This window comes from Moschus berezovskii, chromosome 4, assembly GCF_049115385.1.
Source record: "Moschus berezovskii isolate FMDL1 chromosome 4, NW_MosBer_1.0, whole genome shotgun sequence".
Taxonomy (NCBI): Eukaryota; Metazoa; Chordata; class Mammalia; order Artiodactyla; family Moschidae; genus Moschus; species Moschus berezovskii.
The window spans coordinates 78,240,310-78,261,624 of NC_142463.1; the positions used below are offsets into that span (position 1 = coordinate 78,240,310).

The 21,315-nt window shown below is 41.2% G+C and overlaps 1 protein-coding gene across 2 annotated transcripts in view; it reads left to right on the forward strand.

Moving 5' to 3' along the window:
* The first annotated feature begins 3,824 nt into the window (after positions 1 to 3,824).
* Positions 3,825 to 21,315, forward strand: part of PLPPR4 (phospholipid phosphatase related 4) — a 50,470-nt gene continuing 32,979 nt past the window's right edge. Inside the window, exon 1 of one of the 2 annotated variants that reach the window (XM_055402447.2) lies at positions 3,825 to 3,917. In XM_055402447.2, coding sequence (XP_055258422.1) covers positions 3,840 to 3,917 — 78 coding nt within the window. In that variant the 5' untranslated portion in view covers positions 3,825 to 3,839. The remainder of the gene's footprint in view (positions 3,918 to 21,315) is intronic. The other variant, XM_088834877.1, reaches the window with a different exon arrangement.

The window sequence follows — 21,315 nt, forward strand, 5'->3', positions numbered from 1 at the left end:
TAGGAAGCATCACTATGAACAAAGCTAGTGAGGGTGATGGAATTCCAGCTGAACTATTTCAAATCTTAAAAGATGATGCTGTGAAAGTGCTGCATTCAATATACCAGCAAACTTGGAAAATTCAGCAGCGGCCACAGGACTGGAGAAGGTCAGTTTTCATTCTAATAGCAAAGAAGGGCAGTGCCAAAGAATGTTCACACTATAGCACAATTATAGTAGTCACTTCACATGCTCAGCAAAGTAATGCTCAAAATTCTCCAAGAGAAACTACAACAGTACATGACCCGAGAACTTCCAGATGTTCAAGCTGGATTTAGAAAAGGCAGAGGAATCAGAGATCAAATTGCCAACATCTGCTGCATCATAGAAAAAGCAAGAGAATTCCAGGAAAACATCTACTTTTGCTTCATTGACTACGCTAAAGCCTTTGATTGTGTGGATCACAACAAACTGTGGGAAATTCTTCAAGTGATGGGAATACCAGACCACCTCACCTGCCGCCTGAGAAATCTGGATGCGGGTCTAAAAGCAACAGCTAGAACTGGATATAGAAAAACAGACTGGTTCAAATTTGGGTAAGTAGAACATCAAGGCTGTATATTGTCACCCTGCTTATTTAACTTACATGCATAGTACATCATGCGAAATGCCTGGCTAGATGAAACATAACCTGCAATCAAGATTGAGAGAAGAAATATCAGTAACCTCAGACATGCATATGACACCACCCTAATGGCAGAAAGCAAAGAGGAACTAAAGAACCTGTTGATGAAAGTGAAAGAGGAGAGTGAAAAAGTTGGCTTAAAAGTCAACATTCAGAAAACTAAAGATCATGGCATCCAGTCCCATCATTCATGGTAAATAGATGGGGAAACAATGGAAACTGAGAGACTTTATTTTCTTGGGTTCCAAAATCACTGCAGATAGTGACTGCAGCCATGAAATTAAAAGTCTCTTGCTCCTTGGAAGAAAAGCCATGACAAAACTTGACTGTGTATTAAAAAGCAGAGACATTACTTTGCCAACAAAGATCCATCTAGTCAAAGCTATGGTTTTTCCAGTAGTCATGTATATATGTGAGAGATGGACCATAAAGAAGGCTAAACACCGAAGAATTGATGCTTTTGAACTGTGGATTTGAAGAAGACTCTTGTGAGTCCCTTAGACTGCAAGTCTAGGGGCCAAACCAGTCAATCCTAAAGGAAATCAGTCCTGAATATTCATTGGAAGGACTGATGCTGAAGATGAAGCTCCAATACTTTGGCCACCTGATGAGAAGAAGAGACTCATTGGAAAAGACCCTGATGCTGGGAAAGATTGAAGGTGGGAGGAGAAGGTGACAACAGAGGATGAGATGGATGGCATCACTGACTCAATGGACATGAGTTTGAGCAAGCTGCAGGAGATAGTGAAGGACAGGGAATCCTGGCAAGCTGCAGTCCATGGGGTCACAAAGAGTCAGACACGACTGAGCAACTGAACAGCAACTGAATGAAAGCAAGTTAGTCATTAGCTGAAAATGTCCAGATTTGAAGAGACTAGAGGAGGTATGACTTTGTCATCAGAGAATAAGAAAGTGAACAGATTAAGACTATGTGAAAAGTAGTAGGGACTATTTGAAGTTTGTAGTCCTAAGTCTAATGTGGCACAAAACCACATAGCTGTGAGTTCTTCTCAATCCACCTTTTGGTAAAGGCAGAGAACTGGGTTTAACTGAGCTGAGGTTTTGCCAGGTGAGTGTGGTGAACAAGAAGTAGGAACTGAGAGATTATACTGCCGAATTCTGGAACCTAAACCAGTAGGAGAAGGTAACGGTATGAGGTGGTAGCAGCAGTGTAGATCAGAAATATGGACATTGGTAGATCAGACTGTCCTGATGCTGCCAAAGATCGAATGGAGTATGTGATGGACTGAGTATCTGTGGCTCCTCAAAATTCATATGTTGAAACCCTAACCCCCAAGGTGACAATATTTGAAGGTGCGGTCTTTGAGGGGCAATCAGATTTAGATGAGGTCATGAGGATGGTTTTTCTAGTAGTAATGTATGGATTTGAGAGTTGGACCATAAAGAAGGCTGACCACTGAAGAAATGATGTTTTCGAACTGTGGTATTGGAGAAGACTCTTGAGAGTTCCTTGGACTGCAAGGAGATCAAACCAGTGAATCCTAAAGGAAATCAACCCTTAATATTCATTGGAAAGACTGATGTTGAAGATGAAGCTCCAGTTCTTTGGCCACCTGATGCAAAGAGCTGACTCATTTGAAAAGATCCTCATGCTGGGAAAGACTGTAGGCAGGAGGAGAAGGGGGTGACAGAGGATGAGATGGTTGCATGGCATCACTGACTCAATGGACATGAGTTTGAGCAAGCTCCAGGAAGATGGTAAAGGACAGGGAAGCCTGGTGTGCTGCATCCATGGGGTCACAGAGAGTCTGACACAACTGAGCAACTGAAAAATAACAACAACAAATGAGGGTGGTGCCCTCATGATGGGATTAGTGCCCTCATAAGAAGAGACCAGAAAACGAGCTCTCTTTTTCCTCTGTGTAAGCATACAGCCAAGAAGAGTATCCTCACCACAACCTGATCTTTCTGGCAGCCTGAACTGGGACTTCTAGCTTTCAGAATGGTGAGAAACTAATGTCTGTTGTTTAAACTGCCCAATCTATGTGTTTGCTTGTTTGTTTGTTTTACAGAAGCCCGAACTAACCAAGACAGAATAGCAATTGAAGTGAGTTGAAAAGTGCGGTGGGAATTGGCTGTCAGACACTTAATGTGGAGACTCTGAAATGACCAGGACCATGTAATCCTGTAAGTGGGTTATCTTACCTAGCATAACACAGTATTTTATATTTTTGAGGTTTTTCTCCTCTCTATCATTTGATACTTCTGGGTTGCCAAAATAATCATACAGTTGAGACAAGCCAAGAACATCAACCACAAAGTGAAGGACTTAATTTAGATTGTTAATGGCGGAGAAGTGCCTCCTTTTACGGTTATGACTGTAATTCTGACGTGGTCCCGGGGGTGCGATGGTGAGGTAAGAGCATATCGTGGCTTTGGGGCTGGATGAGGATGCCCACACATCCGCCTCCACCAGTGCCTCACCATTCCCAGACAGGCAATAGTGAAAGTCTATCAGCAGGTTAAGTCGGTGTCCTAGGGAGCCAGGGAGTCTCCTAGGCAGAGAATCCTCAGTCGGGGAAGTCATTCCTGGGTGGCAGCCAGCTCTCAGTGAGTTCCCACCACGGCCTACTTTTCAGTATGGGATCTAAGTTTTGATTTCGCACAGGTGGAGGTCGGTTTTGGCGCTGCGGGTCAGTGCGCAAGAGCTGAGCTTCGGCTCTCCAGCAATCCTGAAGTTAGAGTTCCTAGAGGGATCCAGGAGGCTTCCCGGGGGGCCGTGGGTGCCTGGTCTCCTCAGCCTCGCTGCTGCAGCATCCAGGGCTGCGTCCCCCTTTGCCGATTCTTGACGTCAAGCCCCGACCGCCACGAAGCCTCGCCAGGGCTGTGGAGAGCAGAGGGAGGGTGGCGGGAAGGGGAAGCCATTGCAGCAACAGCTTGGAGGAAGGAGCTGGACGTCTCCGCCGAGAAAAACCGGGGGTGGCAGCCAGAGTAGGGGAGGCGGAGGACCTGCTCGCTCTGGGAGCCGCTGGGTTGCTGCAGAGAGGGGCGGGGAGCGGCGGGGGCGCCGCCTGCACCGCGCTGGCTCCAGCGGTGCCCGCGGGGAATGTGACATCAGCGGCGCCGGGCGCTTGCGGCTGGAGGAGGCAGCTCGCCTGGGCTGCGCGCTGCACACCTCGCCCCGGGGAGTACGCATCCCGGGCAGGCGGCAGGGATGTCGGCGAAGGAGAGGCCAAAGGGCAAAGTGATCAAGGACAGCGTGACCCTCCTGCCCTGCTTTTATTTCGTGGAGGTGAGTTGGCCCAGCGCCTTGGCATAATGCAGATCCTTCGGGCGGCTCCGGAGCCAGTTCGGGTCCCGGAAGGTGTTGGAGGAGCAGAGACCGTGCTGGGTGCGCGCTGCTGCCCCCAGATGCCCCCCACGCTCCCCTTTCCCCCTCGGTTTCTCGGCATCTCCCCGGAGTGTGCCTGTGAGTGCCCGCCAGCTAGGGCTGGTTGCCAGTAGCGTTGCCACTGCTAGGTGACCTGCAGACGGGGAGATACCTGTGTGAGTGAGTGTGGGGCTAGTTCCCTGGCCCTCCTGGACTGCCTGTGTGCACAGCGTCGTCCCTGGCCCAGAAGGGCCATGATGCTGATATTTTGGGATGTGTGTCCTCAATCTATGAATACCTGTCTAGAACTCTGTGAGCTTTCTAAGGGAGTTCAAATACACACAGCCATGCCCTGGGTGTCTGAGGGCTGGGGATGTTTATATAGGATTAGGAATATCGATTGCTTTATTACCCAAAAACAAAAACAAAAAACCCCTCCCCTATTAAAATTACTATGGTGTTCACATCTGCTTCTAAAATTGGGTCCACATCTCTAGGTATCAATCTTTTGACTTTTTTCCATGGTTAACAAAAATTATATGCATATATACATGCATATGTATATTTATACATATGTATACATATGTATATTTTTTTAAATAAATGACATCATCTGATTTTACATGGTTTGTACATGTGCATTTATTCTGTGCTGAGCAGTATCACAGATAAGCAGTTAACATGTAGATATATTCATAATGAGCGTCTAAGTTACCAAAATGCGGTATTTAAGGGAGGAACAATTTATGGGAGGGTTATAAAGATTGACAGGTCCGGTGATTCCATGCACTGTGGTCCATTGCTTTAGGAAGACATTTTTAAGCAAGAGGTTTATTAAATCATAGGTAGGTAGAGAAGAGATGTGTTGGATACGTTTAGTGAAATCATATGGTTTTTAAGCATAAAACTATATTCTGTGTAATTAGAGCCTGGATTGCAGAGAGAAGCATAAGACCTTGCTGAATTATAAATATCCTTCCTTGGCTGTCTTTTCAGCCAAATATGGAGGTTTAGCACTTACAAGTACAGATAGTAGATTCTGTATCTGATGATTGTGAGGCTTATCTGTGTTGAGGTATAGTCACTGTTTTGAAACTTGGGAGAAGTGACATTGTCAGATTGTTTTTATAGATAACAGTATACCTGCAAGTTTGTCTTAGGTCTTGCAGATTTTTTTAAAAAATGGTTTCAGGGTTAAGAAAGATGTATGTGATTTGCATAAGTCTCAGAGAAATGATGGGCGATTCCTTCATCCATGAACCATAGAAAAGAAGGGAAAAAATTGACCTGTTTATTTAAAGTAATTAATTGATTCATTTATTTTTGTCCTTTCTCTTTTCACAAGGGATTTTGAGGCCATGGTTTAGATAATTTTGTTGAAAGCTTATGAAGAGTTTTCCCGAGGAAAAAAATGTGGGCACAGAAGATTCCATGATGAACAGGGTAAAGGGATAGAGAGATGAGATCCCTGCCTTCAGGTTAAATCCTGTCGGGCCACTTGTCGCATTGCTAATCCGCTGTGGTTTCGTGCAAAAGCACGTTCATTCCCTTCTGGATCTATTACATCTGTCCAGGAGAAATCAGTTAATAGCTGGCTTCTGCCTCCAGGACAGAGCACACCTGAGGTTAGCTAGAATCTGACCACATTTAGATTGTAGCTGTATGGCTTAGAGGAAAACACTTTCATGAAAGAGGATGCAAACCAGAGAATTAAGGATGTACCTTAAAAGAAATTATGTGTGCACTTTTGAGGTGCCTTTAATAGGAGTACATTTTCTTTTAATTTAAAATTTTAAAAGTAAAAATGCCTCAAAATACATTTGAAATATATTCTCTAGGAACAAACATCTCACAAACGTTTGTTCTTTTCCATGAGTGGAAACAGCCCCAAATCATTACCTTCATGTTGACCCATTCAGATACCCTCTATGGATTCCCTAGTATGGCAAGCTATAGAACAATTGCTTAAAACAATTCATGGAGTCTGGATATGCACTTATGACATTATGTCTTGAGAGTAACAGATTTCAAAGGAAGAGCCACAAAACTGGATTGCAAATGATCTCTCCAAAACTTATATTCATGATGAAGCACTAAAGAGCCTCTAAAAAATTGGAGGAGACATTAGTACACCGATTATTAAAGAGTTGGCAGAATGCACTATTGTACTCCTTTGGAATGACTCATTTTGTAGGCAGTGAGAATGAGCTTTGTATCTCTTTTGGAGGATGAACAAATATAGCATGAATTAACATGTCAGTAAAATGCTCCAGAGTAATGGCACTTTGCTTTCCAGCAGTTTCCCCAGACCTTAGTGATTAAAATGGAAGTATGAAACATGAGTGAGTCTTTCACCACATGTCAACCCAAAGCACATATTTCAAGTCTTTTCTGTTACGTCAGACAATAATGTAAGGAACAAAAAGGTAGAAAAGACCAGAATTTGAGGAGAAAATGGGACCTAAGAATTAAGGTAGGTTCCTACCATATCCCATACAAAAATAAATTCCAGACAGACCAATAATTTAAATTTTAAGAAATGGTTAAAAACTAAACAGTAATAACAGCATAACCATATATTTTTTAGATTTTACGGCGTGAAAGACGTTTCTTAACGTATAACTAAAGTCAGAAATAATATAGGAAAAGACTAACACAATTTTCCTGCCATCCCAAATAAAGTTTCTCTATAACAGAAGATACTCTAAAGAAATTTTAGAGAAAAAAAGTCCTCTGGGTCTCATCAGTGATACCATGGACAATTAAACTTTGTCTTTCTTCTTGGAGTTCAGGCTGTTTTAAATTGCTATTCATGATAGGCATTAAATATGAAGAAACTAGGTCTTCCTTGGTAGCTCAGCTGGTAAAGAATCCACCTGCAATGCAGGAGACCTGGGTTCGGTTCCTGGGTCAGGAAAATCCCCTGGAGAAGGGAAAGGCTACACACTCCAGTATTCTCAGGCTTCCCTGGTGTCTGAGATGGTAAAGAATCTGCCTGAAATACAGGAGACCTGAGTTTGATCCCTAGGCTGGAAAGATCCCCTGGAGGAGGGCATGACAACCCACTCTAGTATTTTTGCTTGGAGAATCCCCATGGACAGAGGAACCTGGTGGGCTACTGTCCATGGGGTGACAAAGAGTCAGACATGACTGAGCCATTAAGCACAGCATAGCACATGAAGAAACTAACTAGGAAAGTGAAGAACAACATTCATTCCAACCAGAGGGGGCTGAAATCAGGTTAAACTGAATTGTGGCCAGAAAACCTGGTCTGATAGACAGGTTGACCTGGTTTATATACCACCTGTTCTACATACTGCTTGGATAATTCTGGCCAAGGTACTTCTCTCATCCTCAGTTTCTACATATGTGATAAAAATTATATGATATGACATAAATATATTTATTCATATGTAATAGAAATGATAATATCCATGTATCTTAGAAAATACTATGCAGTTAAAGCATGAAATATACCAGCTGTCATACTTGAGCTAGAATATGCACTCAGGATGTATCAGGTGCTTTTGCATGGTGTCAGGGTATAGAAATTATACCCTATATATAGGCTGAAGTACTCAGTCACTAAAATCAAGTAATCATGTCTCAGGTGATGTCCAAACTCGATGGTAAGCAAATGTTAATGGATAGAATTAAGTTTTTCTTACATTTTTGGTTTATTCTGCCAATTGTTTATGCTGACAAAGGGGTTTATGGTTGACAGTAATTAAATATATCAATATTACATGTTAATTTGAAAAACACAACTGATTTCCAACATGGTATCTCACTTTATGAACATGTTTGACAATTCAATTTTGTACTGTTTAATTTGGGAAGAGAAAAGTCAAGTTATGAAAGGAACTTTAAAACAAGCATACCCTAGGCCTTATCAGGTTAAACAGAAAAGCAGGTGAAAAGGAACATTCCACTGAAGAAAAGGTTTCTCTTGCCTTTAAAGTTCCAAAGCCCTCTCCAAGTGATGGCTGTATCACTTAACAGTGCAATTGCAGCCGGCAGCACACCTCAAATTAATAAAAGGTGTTGTAGCCTAAGGACCCAGTATTATACATGAGAAGGCTGGTTGTGTGCCTAATTCATTTCTTTTATGCAAAGCTTAACAATGGTTCCACCTGTGCTCAGACTCACAATTTTGTTCTCATTAGTCATCCTTTTCCAAGATATGAGTTCACATTGACTCATATCTACTAAAACAAATGACAAATTAACCTTGAAACCAAAAGTTGCAAGTTCTTAATAAATAAGTGGGGAAAAGATTCTCTATCCTTTGAATGTGAAATAACTACCTGAAGCCAATTCAAAATATTTTAAACACGACGGGCTTGAAATCATGTAGAAAATTTTCACTAATTGAATACTGTACTTAATGGATATGTTTCAGGATTTTGTTAATGCAGGTTAATTACTATAGTTTAAATCAATATCTAGACATTGTGTTCAGGAGTAAAGCCATCATTTCTCTGTTACGGTCCTACCTGAAGAAGTTCAAAAGGCCTTTGTTTAAGCAAGCAAAGATACCCTGGTTAGTTCAGTCTGAACATCATGCCTAGACATTATTGTGTCTTGACAGAACCTTAATATGTTTTTATGTTTCTCCTCACTGGAAAGTGTCCACTGTATCTTAATTGTAGCAAACATTAATTCACAAGATTTCTGTTTAGCTCAAGATCTATGTGAAAATTTTATAACTCACATGATCTTCCTGGGAAATATAGCTAGCTGATTTCCTTTTACATAAACTTTAGCATCAGCAGGAAGTACAAAATGACAACATTTCTGCATCGCACATACTAAAATAGTAGTTGTAGGATTTTTCCCTTTTCAGCGTGGGATAGGTGGTCCACTCAAAGAAGTCCAAACCCTACCAAGAGAGACAAGCTGACAAATCTTTCTTCCTTTTTTAAAGTTACATTGCAAAGTCCTTTGGTGAAAAACAAAAAGGAAATAGAGACAATAATAGAGTCCTGGGTTTTAGACACTAAATGAGGACATTTCCACAAATACTGAAACCAGGGCTTGAACATAGAACCAACTATTAGGGAATTCTATACTATCCCTGGTGGCTTAGAGGGTAAAGCATCTGCCTGCAATGCAGGAGACCCAGGTTCGATCCCTGGGTCGGGAAGATCCCCTGGAGAAGGAAATGGCAACCCACTCAGTACTCTTGCCTGGAAAGTCCCGTGGATGGAGTAGCCTTGTAGGCTACAGTCCATGGGGTCACAAAGAGTCGGACACGACTGAGCGACTACACGTATACTATTCCTAGGTTGCTCCACTATCTTACTGTGTCTCCATGGTCAAGTCACTCATAGTAATCCCTGTCCGAGATTAGGAAAAAAATGGGTGCCTTCTACCAACCTTAAAGGGATATTTATAATAATAATAAGGAATAGTCTATTTCAAGCCTCCTTTATATTACAAACTCTATGTATACATTATCTTTAATCCTGAGAACTACTTGTAAAATGCTAGTATTATTTGTATTAAGGTAGTATCAAGAAGGGGCTTCCCTGGTAGCTCAGCTGGTAAAGAATCTGCCTGCAAAGAAGGAAACCCCAGTTCGATTCCTGGGTCAGGAAGATCACCTGGAGAAGGGATAGGCTACCCACTCCAGTGTTCATGGACATCCCTGGTGGATCAGACAGTAAAGAATCTGCCTGCAATGCAGGAGACCTGGGTTTGATCCCTCAATTGGGAAGATCTCCTGGAGGAGGGCATGACAACCCACTCCAGTATTCTTGCCTGGAGAATCCCCATGGATAGAGGAGTCTGGCAGGCTATAGACTATGGGGTCACAGAGATTCAGACACGACTGAGCAACGAAGCACCGCACAGCACACTGTCAAGAAGGCATTATTATCCGTATTTTTAAAATCAATATGTTGTAACTCAAAGAGCTAAATGTCTTTCTGGGGACACAGCAGTTAAGTGAAAAGCCACGATTTGGGTGCTTGTCCATCTCCCTCTTGCATTACCATTACCCCAGTCCACCTCACAATGACTCTAATAATGCTAACCTTAACGAGGGAGTGGTTTGGGAAGACCTGTCCCGTGACTTGGCTTGCTTTGTGGTTTTGGAAGTCATGTGTGTGGATGATGTCTTGTGGGGGGGTTCTACTCTGTGGAACAGAGTTTTCTCTTCATTTAGCTACTGAACTTGGCTTTGATAGTGCTATCTTCTACTGAGAGCAACTGGTTTAATTCTGACACAGATGTGTAGATGGCACAGGGGCTGTCTACCCAAAAAGATGCTTCCGTTGGGAAAGCACAGGTGGTACCCTTGAGACTTCCTGTGGAGGAAGAGTGAACCTGGAGCTTTGGGTAGACAGAGAGGGAAGAGTTGGAATTAAAAATATTTTAGAAAAATAAATTGTGTATGTCTATGAGAATGACGGGCTTCCCTGGTGGCTCAGCTGGTAAAGAAACCTCCTGCAGTGTGGGAGACCTGGGTTCGATCCCTGGTTTGGGAAGATCCCCTGGAGAAGGGAAAGGCTACCCACTCCAGTATTCTGGCCTAGAGAATTCCATGGACTCTATAGTCTATAGGGTCACAAAGAGTCGGACACGACTGAGTGACTTTCACATGAGAATGACAGAGCAAGGAGGAAAGAATTCCTAATAGAATAGAAACGGAGGGAGGTTAGACCAAGGAGGATTAGGAGAAAAAGCATGCATGAAAGGCATGTGAAGGCAATGGACATCGAATCTAGGAGCAAGCCATGGGGATTCCTTTAGGGATTTGAGTTGTCTAAATTGTCTTGTTAAATATAAAGCATTAAGGGTGCAATTTTTAGTGTTTACTTTGGGAATGTGTTACAAATATTATCACAAAGATTTCTTCCCTGCATGTGTATACATCACAGGCTATTTCTCATACAACGTATCAAGAACAAAATGTGAGGAAATGTCTCATTGCTGAATTAGGTCTAATAAAGTCATGTACTCCCAGAACACTTGGTTTGATTCTCCTATCACAAATGAGAAAACTGGCTTGAAAAGGTTAGCTGAGTTACCTAAAAACACACTGTGGTTAATATCAGACAAGAATACAGCCTATCTCCCCACTGCTGTTGTAGTGCTCCTCTCTAGTTATACTATTTCTAGAATCCCTTACATTACAGGGTTTCCCTCTGGATTATAACACAATATAGGTCATTATAATTCTACACAGGAACAAATTGTGTTCACTTTTTGGACTTTATATCTAAATACCTTTATATATTTCATATCACATTGCGTTAGCAAGTTAAAGCAATTATGAATGGATCTTCTGCTTTTCCAAATTGTTAGACTTGTTGAAAAGCATGTTTACAGCTAAAAATCATAAAATTGTAAGTGATACTTTTCTTTCTCATTGCCTAATTGTCTACTTATCATTTCACAATGACTTCTCTGGACATGATGAGGTCTCAGACAGGAAAGGAAAGTGGAAGCATTGAAAGGAGTGAGGATATAATTTACAATATCAGTGACAAAATAACTGAGTTTTCTTTACAGTTTGTTGGTTTTTAGTCTCTAAGACATGTCTGACTCTTTGCGACCCCATGAACTGTAGCCCATCAGGCTCCTCTGTCCATGGGATTTCCCAGGCAAGAGTACCAGAGTGGGTTGCCATTTTCTTTTCCAGAGGATCTTCCTGACCCAGGAATTGAACCCAGGTCTCCTGCATTGGCAGGCAGATTCCTTACTGCTGAGCCACCAGGGAAGCCCAGTTTGATAAAACAGTTTACATTATAGTTCAATGTTACTTTTCCACATACATTATTTCGTGTGATCCTTTTAATACAACAGAGGAGTAGATATTAAGTCTGTTTTACAAATTAAGTAATTGAGACTCATGCAGGTACAGGAATTTGTCTAAAGCCCAACTGGTGCTATTTTCCCCTGTAGTCCACAAGAAGAAAAATGGTTGTATTTACTGTGAAATATCTAATTAGAAACATCTCAGCTTTCTTTAGTTTCTTCTAGAATTAATTAATTGAGACATGTACTTCCACATAACTATGGAATAGAGTCGTTTCCTTATAGTGAGCTGGGTTTTGGAATGTGACAAAACGGTCTCTGACTCCTCAGGTTCCCCTGTCTATGGGATTTCCCAGACAAGAATACTGGAATGGGTTGTCATTTCTTTGGACAAAATTGATGTCAATGTGTTTTTCCAGTCTTTAATTAGGCGTTGAATCAGTCACCTCTGAGGTCCATCACTGGGTCTTTGTTTTGGTGTGTGTTTTTTTTTTTTTAGTTGTTATTGGAATGTATTTGCTTTACAATGTTGTGTTAGTTTCCTCTGTAAAGCAAAATGAATCAGCCCTATGTATTCATATATCACCTCTCTTTTGGATTTCCTTTCCATTTGGGTCACCATAGAGCTTGGGTAGAGTTCCCTTTGCTATATAGTTGGTTGGTTGGTTGTTTTGTAAATCACAAATATTTACCTTAATCATCATAGGGAGGATAATTGCTTTCTTATTTTCTATCATGAGATGGTTTCTATTCAATTCAGTTCAGTTTAGTCGCTCAGTCGTGGCTGACTCTTTGCAACACTATGGACTGCAGCAAGCCAGGCTTCCCTGTCCATCACCAACTCCCGAAACATACTCAAATTCATTTTCATCGAGTAGTGATGCCATCCAACCATTTCATCCTCTGTCACCCCCTTCTCCTCCCACCTTCAATCTTTCCCAGCATCGGGGTCTTTTCAAATGAGTCAGTTCTTCTCATCAAGTGTCCAAAGTATTTGAGTTTCACCTTCAGCATGAGTCCTTCCAATGAATATTCAGGACTGATTTCCTTTAGGATTGACTGGTTTGGTCCCTGGACTTGTGGTCCAAGGAACTCCGAAGAGTCTTCTCCAACACCATAGTTCAAAAACACAAATTCTTCAGTCCTCAGCTTTCTTTATAGTCCAACTCTCACATCCAACCATAGCTTTGACTAGACAGACCTTTGTTTGCAAAGTAATGTCTGCTTTTTAATATGCTGTCTAGGTTGGTCATAGCTTTTCTTCCAAGGAGCAAGCGTCTTTTAGGTTCATGGCTGCAGTCACCATCTGCAGTGATTTTGGAACCCAAGAAAATAAAGTCTCTCACTGTTTCATTGTTTCCCCATCTATTTGCCTTGCAGTGACGGGACTAGATGCCATGATCTTCCTTTTCTGAATGTTGAGTTTTAAGCCAACTTTTTCACTTTCCTTTTTCACTTTCATCAAGTGGCTCTTTAGTTCTTCTTTGCTTTCTTCCATAAGGGTGGTGTCATCTGCATATCTGTGGTTATTGATAGTTCTCCCAGCAATCTTGATTCCAACTGGTGCTTCATCTGGCCTGGCATTTCACATGATGTACTCTGCATATAAGTTAAATAAGCACGGTGACAATATACAGCCTTGATGTTCTCCTTTCCATTTGGAACCAGTCTGTTGTTCCATGTCCAGTTCTAACTGTTGCTTCCTGACCTGCATATAGATTTCTCAGGAGGCAGATAAGGTTGTCTGGCATTACTACCTCTTTAAGTTTTCCACAATTTGTTGTGATCTACAGTCAAAGGCTTTGATGCAGTCAATAAAGCAGATGTTTTTCAGGAACTCTCTTGCTTTGTTGATGATCCAATAAAGGTTGGCAATTTGATCTCTGATTCCTCTGCCTTTTCTAAATCCAGCTTGAACATCTGGAAGTTCTTGGTTCACGTACTCTTAAAGCCTGCCTTGGAGAATTTTAAGCATTACTTTGCTAGTGTGTGAGATGAGTGCAATTGTGTGGTAGTCAGAGCATTCTTTGGCATTGCCTTTCTTTGGGATTGAAATGAAAACTGACCTTTTCCACTTCAGTGGCCACTGCTGAGTTTTGCAAGTTTGCTGGCATATTGAATGCAGCACTTTCACAGCGTCATGTTTTAGGATTTGATATAGCTCAGCTGGAATTCTCTCACCTCCACTAGCTTTGTTTGTAGTGATGCTTCCTAAAGCCCACTTGACTTCGCATTTCAGGATGGCTGGCTCTAGGTGAGTGATCACACCATTGTGGTTATCTGGGTCATGAAGATCTTCTTTGTATAGTTCGTCTGTATATTCTTGCCACCTCATCTTAATATCTTCTGCTTCTGTTAGGTCTATACCATTTCTGTCCTTTATTGTGCCCATCTTTGCATGAAATAGTCCCTTGGTATCTCTAACTTTCTTCAAAAGATCTCTAGACTTTCCCATTCTATTGTTTTCCTCTGTTTCTTTGCATTGATCGCTGAGAAAGGTTTTCTTATCTCTCCTTGCTATTCTTTGGAACTCTGCATTCAAATGGTATATTTTTCCTTTTCTCCCTTGCCTTTCGCTTCTCTTCTTTTCACAGCTGTTTGTAAGGCCTCCTCAGACAACCCACTTTGCCTTTTTGCATTTCTTTTTCTTGGGGATGGTCTTGATCACAATGTCACGAACCTACATCCATAGTTCTTCAGGCATTCTGTCTATCAGATATAATCCCTTGAATCTATTTGTCACTTCCACTGTATAATTGTAAGGGATGTGATTTAGGTCATACCTGTATGGTCTAGTCAAGGCAATGGTTTTTCCCATGGTCATGTATGGATGTGAGAGTTGGACTGTGAAGAAAGCTGATCGCCGAAGAATCGATGCTTTTGAACTGTGGTGTTGGAGAAGACTCTAGAGAGTCCCTTGGACTGCAAGGAGATCCAACCAGTCCATTCTAAAGGAGATCAATCCTGGGTGTTCATTGGAGGGACTGATGCTAAAGCTGAAACTGCAGTACTTTGGCCACCTCATGCGACAAGTTGACTCACTGGAAAAGACTCTGATGCTGGGAAAGGTTGGGGGTGGGAGGAGAAGGGGACGACAGAGAATGGAGAATGAGATGGCTGGATGGCATCACTGACTCAGTGGATATGAGTTTGAGTGTACTCCGGGAGTTGGTGATTGACAGAGAGGCCTGGCGTGCTGTGATTCATGGGGTCACGGAGAGTCGGACACGACTGAGCGACTGAACTGAACTGAACTGAACTGTATGGTTAGTGGTTTTCCCTACTTTCTTCAATTTAACTCTGAATTTGGCAATAAGGAGTTCATGATCTGAGCTGCAGTCAGCTCCCAGTCTTATTTTTGCTGATGTGTAGAGGTTCTTCATCTTGGGCTGCAAAGAATATGATCAATCTGATTTTGGTATTGATTATCTGGTGATATCCATGTGTAGAGTCTTCTCTTGTGTTTCTGGAAGAGGGTATTTACTATGACCAGTGCGTTCTCTTGGCAAAACTGTTAGCCTTTGATCTGCTTCATTTTGTACTCCAAGGCCAAATTTGCCTGTTACTCCAGATATCTCTTGACTTCCTACTTTTGCATTCCAGTCCCCTATAATGAAAAGGACATCTGTTTTGGGTGTTAGTTCTAGAAGGTCTTGTAGGTCTTCATAGAACTGTTCAACTTCAGCTTCTTCACCATTATCGGTTCTGGACATAGACTTGGCTTACTGAGATGTTGAATGGTTTGCCTTGGAAATGAACAGAGATCATTCTGTCATTTTTGAGATTGTATCCAAGTACTGCATTTCAGACTCTTTTGTTGACTATCATGGCTACTCTATTTTTTCTAAGGGATTCTTGCCCGCAGTAGTAGATATAATGGTCATTTGAGTTAAATTCACCCATTCCAGTCCATTTTAGTTCACTGATTCGTAAAATGTCAATATTCATTCTTGTCATCTCCTGTTTGACCGCTTCCAATTTGCCTTGATTCATGGATCTAACCCTGCAGGTTCCTATGCAATATTGCTCTTTACACTATCAGACTTTGTTTCCATCACCAGTCAAATCCACAACTGGGTTTTGTTTTTTGCTTTGGCTCCATCTCTTCATTTTTTCTGGAGTTATTTCTCCACTTATCTCCTGTAGCATACTGGGCACCTACTGACATGGGGAGTTCATCTTTCAGTGTCCTATCTTTTTGCTTTTTCATGTTGTTCATGGGGTTCTCAGGCAAGAATAGTGACGTGGTTTGCCATTCCCTTCTCCAGTGGACCTTGTTTTGTCAGAACTCTTCACCAAGACCTGTCCATCTTGAGTGACCCTACACTTCATAGCTCATAGTTTCATTTAGTTAGACAAGGCTGTGGTCCTTGTGATCAGTTTGGTTAGTTTTCTGTGATTGTGGTTTGCATTCTATCTGCCCACTGATGGATAAGGATAAGAGGCTTATGGAAGCTTCCTGATGAGAGAGAAGGGGAAACTGGGTCTTGTTCTGATGGGTGGGACCATGCTCAGTAAGTCTTTAATCCAATTTTCTGTTGATGGGCGGGGCTGTGTTCCCTCCCTGTTGTTTGACCTGAGGCCAAACTATGGTGGAGGTAATGAAGATAATGGCCACCTCCTTGAAAATGTCCCATGCAGGCATCTCACACTCAGTACCCCTGACCCTGCAGCAGGCCACTGGAGACTCATGGACAGTCACGGGCAAATCTCTTATGGGATCACTGCTTCTTTTTCCTGGGTCCTGGTGCACCCAAGGTTCTGTTTGTGCCCTCCAAGAGTCTGTTTCCCAGTCCTGTATAAGTTCTGGCAGCTCTATGGTGGGTTTAATGGCTTCCTCCTCAAAAAGGGCTTATGCCATACCCAGGTCTGCTGCACCCACAGCCCCTGCCCCTGCGGCAGGCCACTGCTGACCTGAACCTCTGCAGGAGACACTCAGACACAGTTCTGGCTCAGTCTCTGTAGGGTCTCTTGGTCCTTGTGCATGCAAGGTTTGTTTGAGCTCTCTGAGCATCTCTGGTGGGTAAGGGGTTTGATTCTAAATTTGATTTTGCCCCTCCTACCATCTTGCTGGGGCTACTCCTTTGCCCTTGGACTTGGAGTATTTTTTTTTTTTTTTGATGGGAGCTAACATTCTCCATGATTGCAGCCATGAAATTAAAAGACGCTTACTCCTTGGAAGGAAAGTTATGACCAACCTAGATAGCATATTAAAAAGCAGAGACATTACTTTGCCAACCAAGGTCCGTCTAGTCAAGCGTATGGTTTTTCCCGTGGTTGTGTATGGATGTGAGAGTTGGACTGTGAAGAAAGTTGATCGCCGAAGAATTGATGCTTTTGAACTGTGGTGTTGGAGAAGACTCTAGAGAGTCCCTTGGACAGCAAGGAGATCCAACCAGTCCATTCTAAAGGAGATCAGTCCTGGGTGTTCACTTTGGCCACCTCATGCGACGAGTTGACTCACTGGAAAAGACTCTGATGCTGGGAGGGATTGGGGGCGGGAGGAGAAGGGGACGACAGAGAATGAGATGGCTGGATGGCATCACCAACTCGATGGACATGAGTCTGAGTGAACTCTGGGAGCTGGTGATGGACAGGGAGGCCTGGCGTGCTGTGATTCATGGGGTCGCAAAGAGTCGGACACGACTGAGTGACTGAACTGAACTGAACTGAACATTCTCCATTCGAGGGTATTTCAGCATTGAGTTGTAGTTTTGGAGTTCTCGCAGAAGATGAGTGCAATTCCTTCTACTCCTCCATCTAATGCCACAAAAAACCTGAACAAGGAGCCTTTCCTGCTCGCACCTCCCAGGGACACCTTGGGCCTGGTTTTGAAGTCAAGATGGCTTCTGTACATTCTGCTAAAACTGACATTAGGCCATTTAGGTACAAATTAAAGAGAAGAGGAAATAAAGGTAATAAAAATCAATGTATTTTCAGGAAAAGGTGAACAAGTTATTAGAACATTTAGTGGACAGTTGTTTGTGAGTAATAACCATGGAAATATGTATGGATGTGTTGTCTACAATTTAATGTCCTCACTGAAGCCTGTGCTATAGGACTGCTTTGGTGGTAAAATCGTCATTTAATTAAGTTCTATTCATGCTTCTGAAACTGGCCTTCATGGATGGTCTGAAAGAGACCAATCTTATATTAAATATACTCCAAAATGGGTGCCAAAGTAAAATAGCAGAGTATATTCTGTTTGTACTTCTATGAAAATTCATTTATTCATTTAATAAATACTTATTGATTGTTTAATATATGTCTTTTGGTTAAATTAATGGAAATAATATGGAATCATTACTGGCATAGCTTCTAATCTATAGTAGAATTTCAATAAAGTTCTACTGAATGGATGGAGTGAAGACTAATAGTTATGAACATAATTGTTCTCTCAACTTTCTTTTCTCAGCCAGTGGAGACATTGTATATGAAAAATAAGTTTTGATGAAGGTTAAGATTGAATCAATCTCTGAGATCTATAAGCCCTCATTCTTAATTATATTTATGCTCATTTGTGATATGGAGCATACCTATGGATTATTTGAGGTTTGCAACTTCAAAGATAGGCATATTTAAACAAAGAACTTGTAGTTTTAATTTTCATAGAAAAATATTTGATATAAAGTGCACATGCCAGCAAAGACATTTTTTTTATTGTTGCTATGGTAGAATAAATTATTAGCTTTGTTAGTAATATAATATGTTTCTTTGTGAGATATACTTGTATCCCATATTAGATTTATTTTGTTCATAATTTGACTTTTTGGTACATCTCACAATGAAACACATAACAATCATAATTTAATCATACCCTTAGGATGTTGGAAAATTAAAGTTATTAATGTCCCATATTAACAGCCCCCCTTCAATATCTCTTATTCATCAATCCCTTTTATAGATATATTCAAGTAAATAAGGTCTTAAGCAGCTTTGGAAAGATTTTAATCTTGAAGGTGGACCTATAATATGCATTTAAATATGATCTAAGAGTCAGACATGACTTAGCAACTGAGCAGCAACAACAACAATTATATAGGAGACAAGTTTGAAAAGATAGTGACTAATGATATCTTGCTGAATTATCATCTCCCAGAGTAGATTAGATCCCTTCTCTGGATAACTTATGGATTGAATGAAATATATCAGGCACATGGTATACACTCAATAACCATTTGCTAGATAAACTAATTAGTTATCACATAATGTAAAACATAAACTTTTATAGTCCTTAAATAAAATGGTTTATTTACAACAGTGTGGATGTACCTAGACATTATCATTTTAAGTGAAGAAGTAACAAAAGAAAAATAAATACCATATGACATTACTCATTTGTTGAGTCTAAAAAAAATGAAGAACTAATTTACAAAACAGAAATAGACTCATAGACAACAAACTTATGGTTACCAAAGGGGATACCTGAGTGAAAGGAGATAAACTAGAAGTTTGGGATTGTTAGATGCACACTGCTGCTGCTGCTAAGTCACTTCAGTCGTGTCCGACTCTGTGCACCCCCATAGACTGCAGCCTAGCAGGCTCCCCTGTCCATGGGATTTTCTAGACAAGAGTACTGGAGTGGCTTGTCATTGCCTTCTCCGAGATGCACACTACTATATATAAAATCAACAACAAAGACCCACTGTATACCACAGGGAACTGTATTCAGTATCTTGTAATAATCTACAATGGAAAGTAATCTGAAAAAGAACACACACACACACATATAATTGAGTCACTTTGCTGTACACCTGAAACTAACACATTATAAACTACCTATATTTCAATTTTAAAAATGGTTAAAAAAGTGATGGAAACTACATTTTGAATAAACTTTGAAGTTAGTATGACATAAAATAAAATGTTTTAAGGACAAGTTTGATACCTAGTAAACAACTCAAAAGAAGTAGTTTACAAATATTGATGTCTCAAAGTCAATAATTTATGTGTATACAACTTAAGATTGTCACATTAAATATCAAAATCAGAAATTCGGTTCTCTTATTCCATATCTCAAATACAGAATTTTTAGTTAATTTTATTACTCTATCATCATTTAATATTTTTTCCACTTTTTCATTATCTCCTGTTTCATTTGATATTAAGACATATGTGTTGGATCCCCAAATACTGTATATTCTTTTATTAAACTATTCAGGTCCAGATATATATGTTTTTTCTATATGGATAAAATAATTACACTAATAGAAAACGAAGATCATGGCATCTGGTCCCATCACTTCATGGGAAATAGATGGGGAAACAGTGGAAACAGTGTCAGACTTTATTTTTTTGGGCTCCAAAATCACTGCAGATGCTGATTGCAGCCAGGAAATTAAAAGACCCTTACTCCTTGGAAGGAAAGTTATGACCAATCTAGACAGCATATTAAAAAGCAGAGACATTACTTTGCCAACCAAGGTCTGTCTAGTCAAGGCTATGGTTTTTCCCGTGGTCATGTATGGATGTGAGAGTTGGACTGTGAAGAAAGCTGATCGCCGAAGAATTGATGCTTTTGAACTGTGGTGATGGAGAAGACTCTTGAGAGCCCCTTGGACTGCAAGGAGATCCAACCAGTCCATTCTAAAGGAGATCAATCCAGGGTGTTCATTGGAAGGACTGATGCTAAAGCTGAAACTCCAATACTTTGGCCACTTCATGCGTCAGGTTGACTCACTGGAAAAGAGTCTGATGCTAGGAAGGATTGGGGGTGGGAGGAGACGGGGATGACAGAGAATGAGATGGCTAGATGGCATCACCGATTCGATGGACATGAGTTTGAGTGAACTCCGGGAGTTGGTGACGGACAGGGAGGCCTGGCGTGCTGTGATTCATGGGGTCGCAAAGAGTCGGACACGACTGAGCGACTGAACTGAACTGAACTGAATAGTCAAAATACTATTTGAAAGTTAAGGTGAAGTAGGTAAGTTATGTCTGATTCTTTGTGACCCCATGGACTATAGCCTGCCAGGCTCCTGTCTATGGGGTTTCCCAGGCAAGAACTGGAGTGTGTTGCCATTTCTTTCTTCAGGGGATCTTCCTGACCCAGGGATCAAACCTAGGTCTTCCACATTGCAGAGAGACTCTTTATCATTTGAGCCACCAGGGAATAAAAAAATACTAATCAAAAATTACGATTTAATCTGAGCTTATTAAGATCTTACTGTTTTTAGGAGTACCACTCACAACAGAAAATGACTGAATGACTGAACTGAACTGAAGAAAATATTTCAAAGCAATTACTTTTAAGAATTGAAAGACAGGTCTCCAGCCTCAGATCTTAGTCTCAAATTAGCTTTAAAGAACAAAATGCTTTCCAAGACAGTACATATACTTGTGTAATTATGTAAGAGGAGCAAATCAGAACCTGAGGTTAAAGCTAGTGACTACAAAGCTTAGTTCAGTTCAGTTCAGTTCAGTCACTCAGTAGTGTCCGACTCTTTGCGACCCCATGAATCACAGCACGCCAGGCCTCCCTGTCCATCACCAACTCCCGGAGTTCACTCAAACTCATGTCCATCAAGTCGGTGATGCCATCCAGCCATCTCATTCT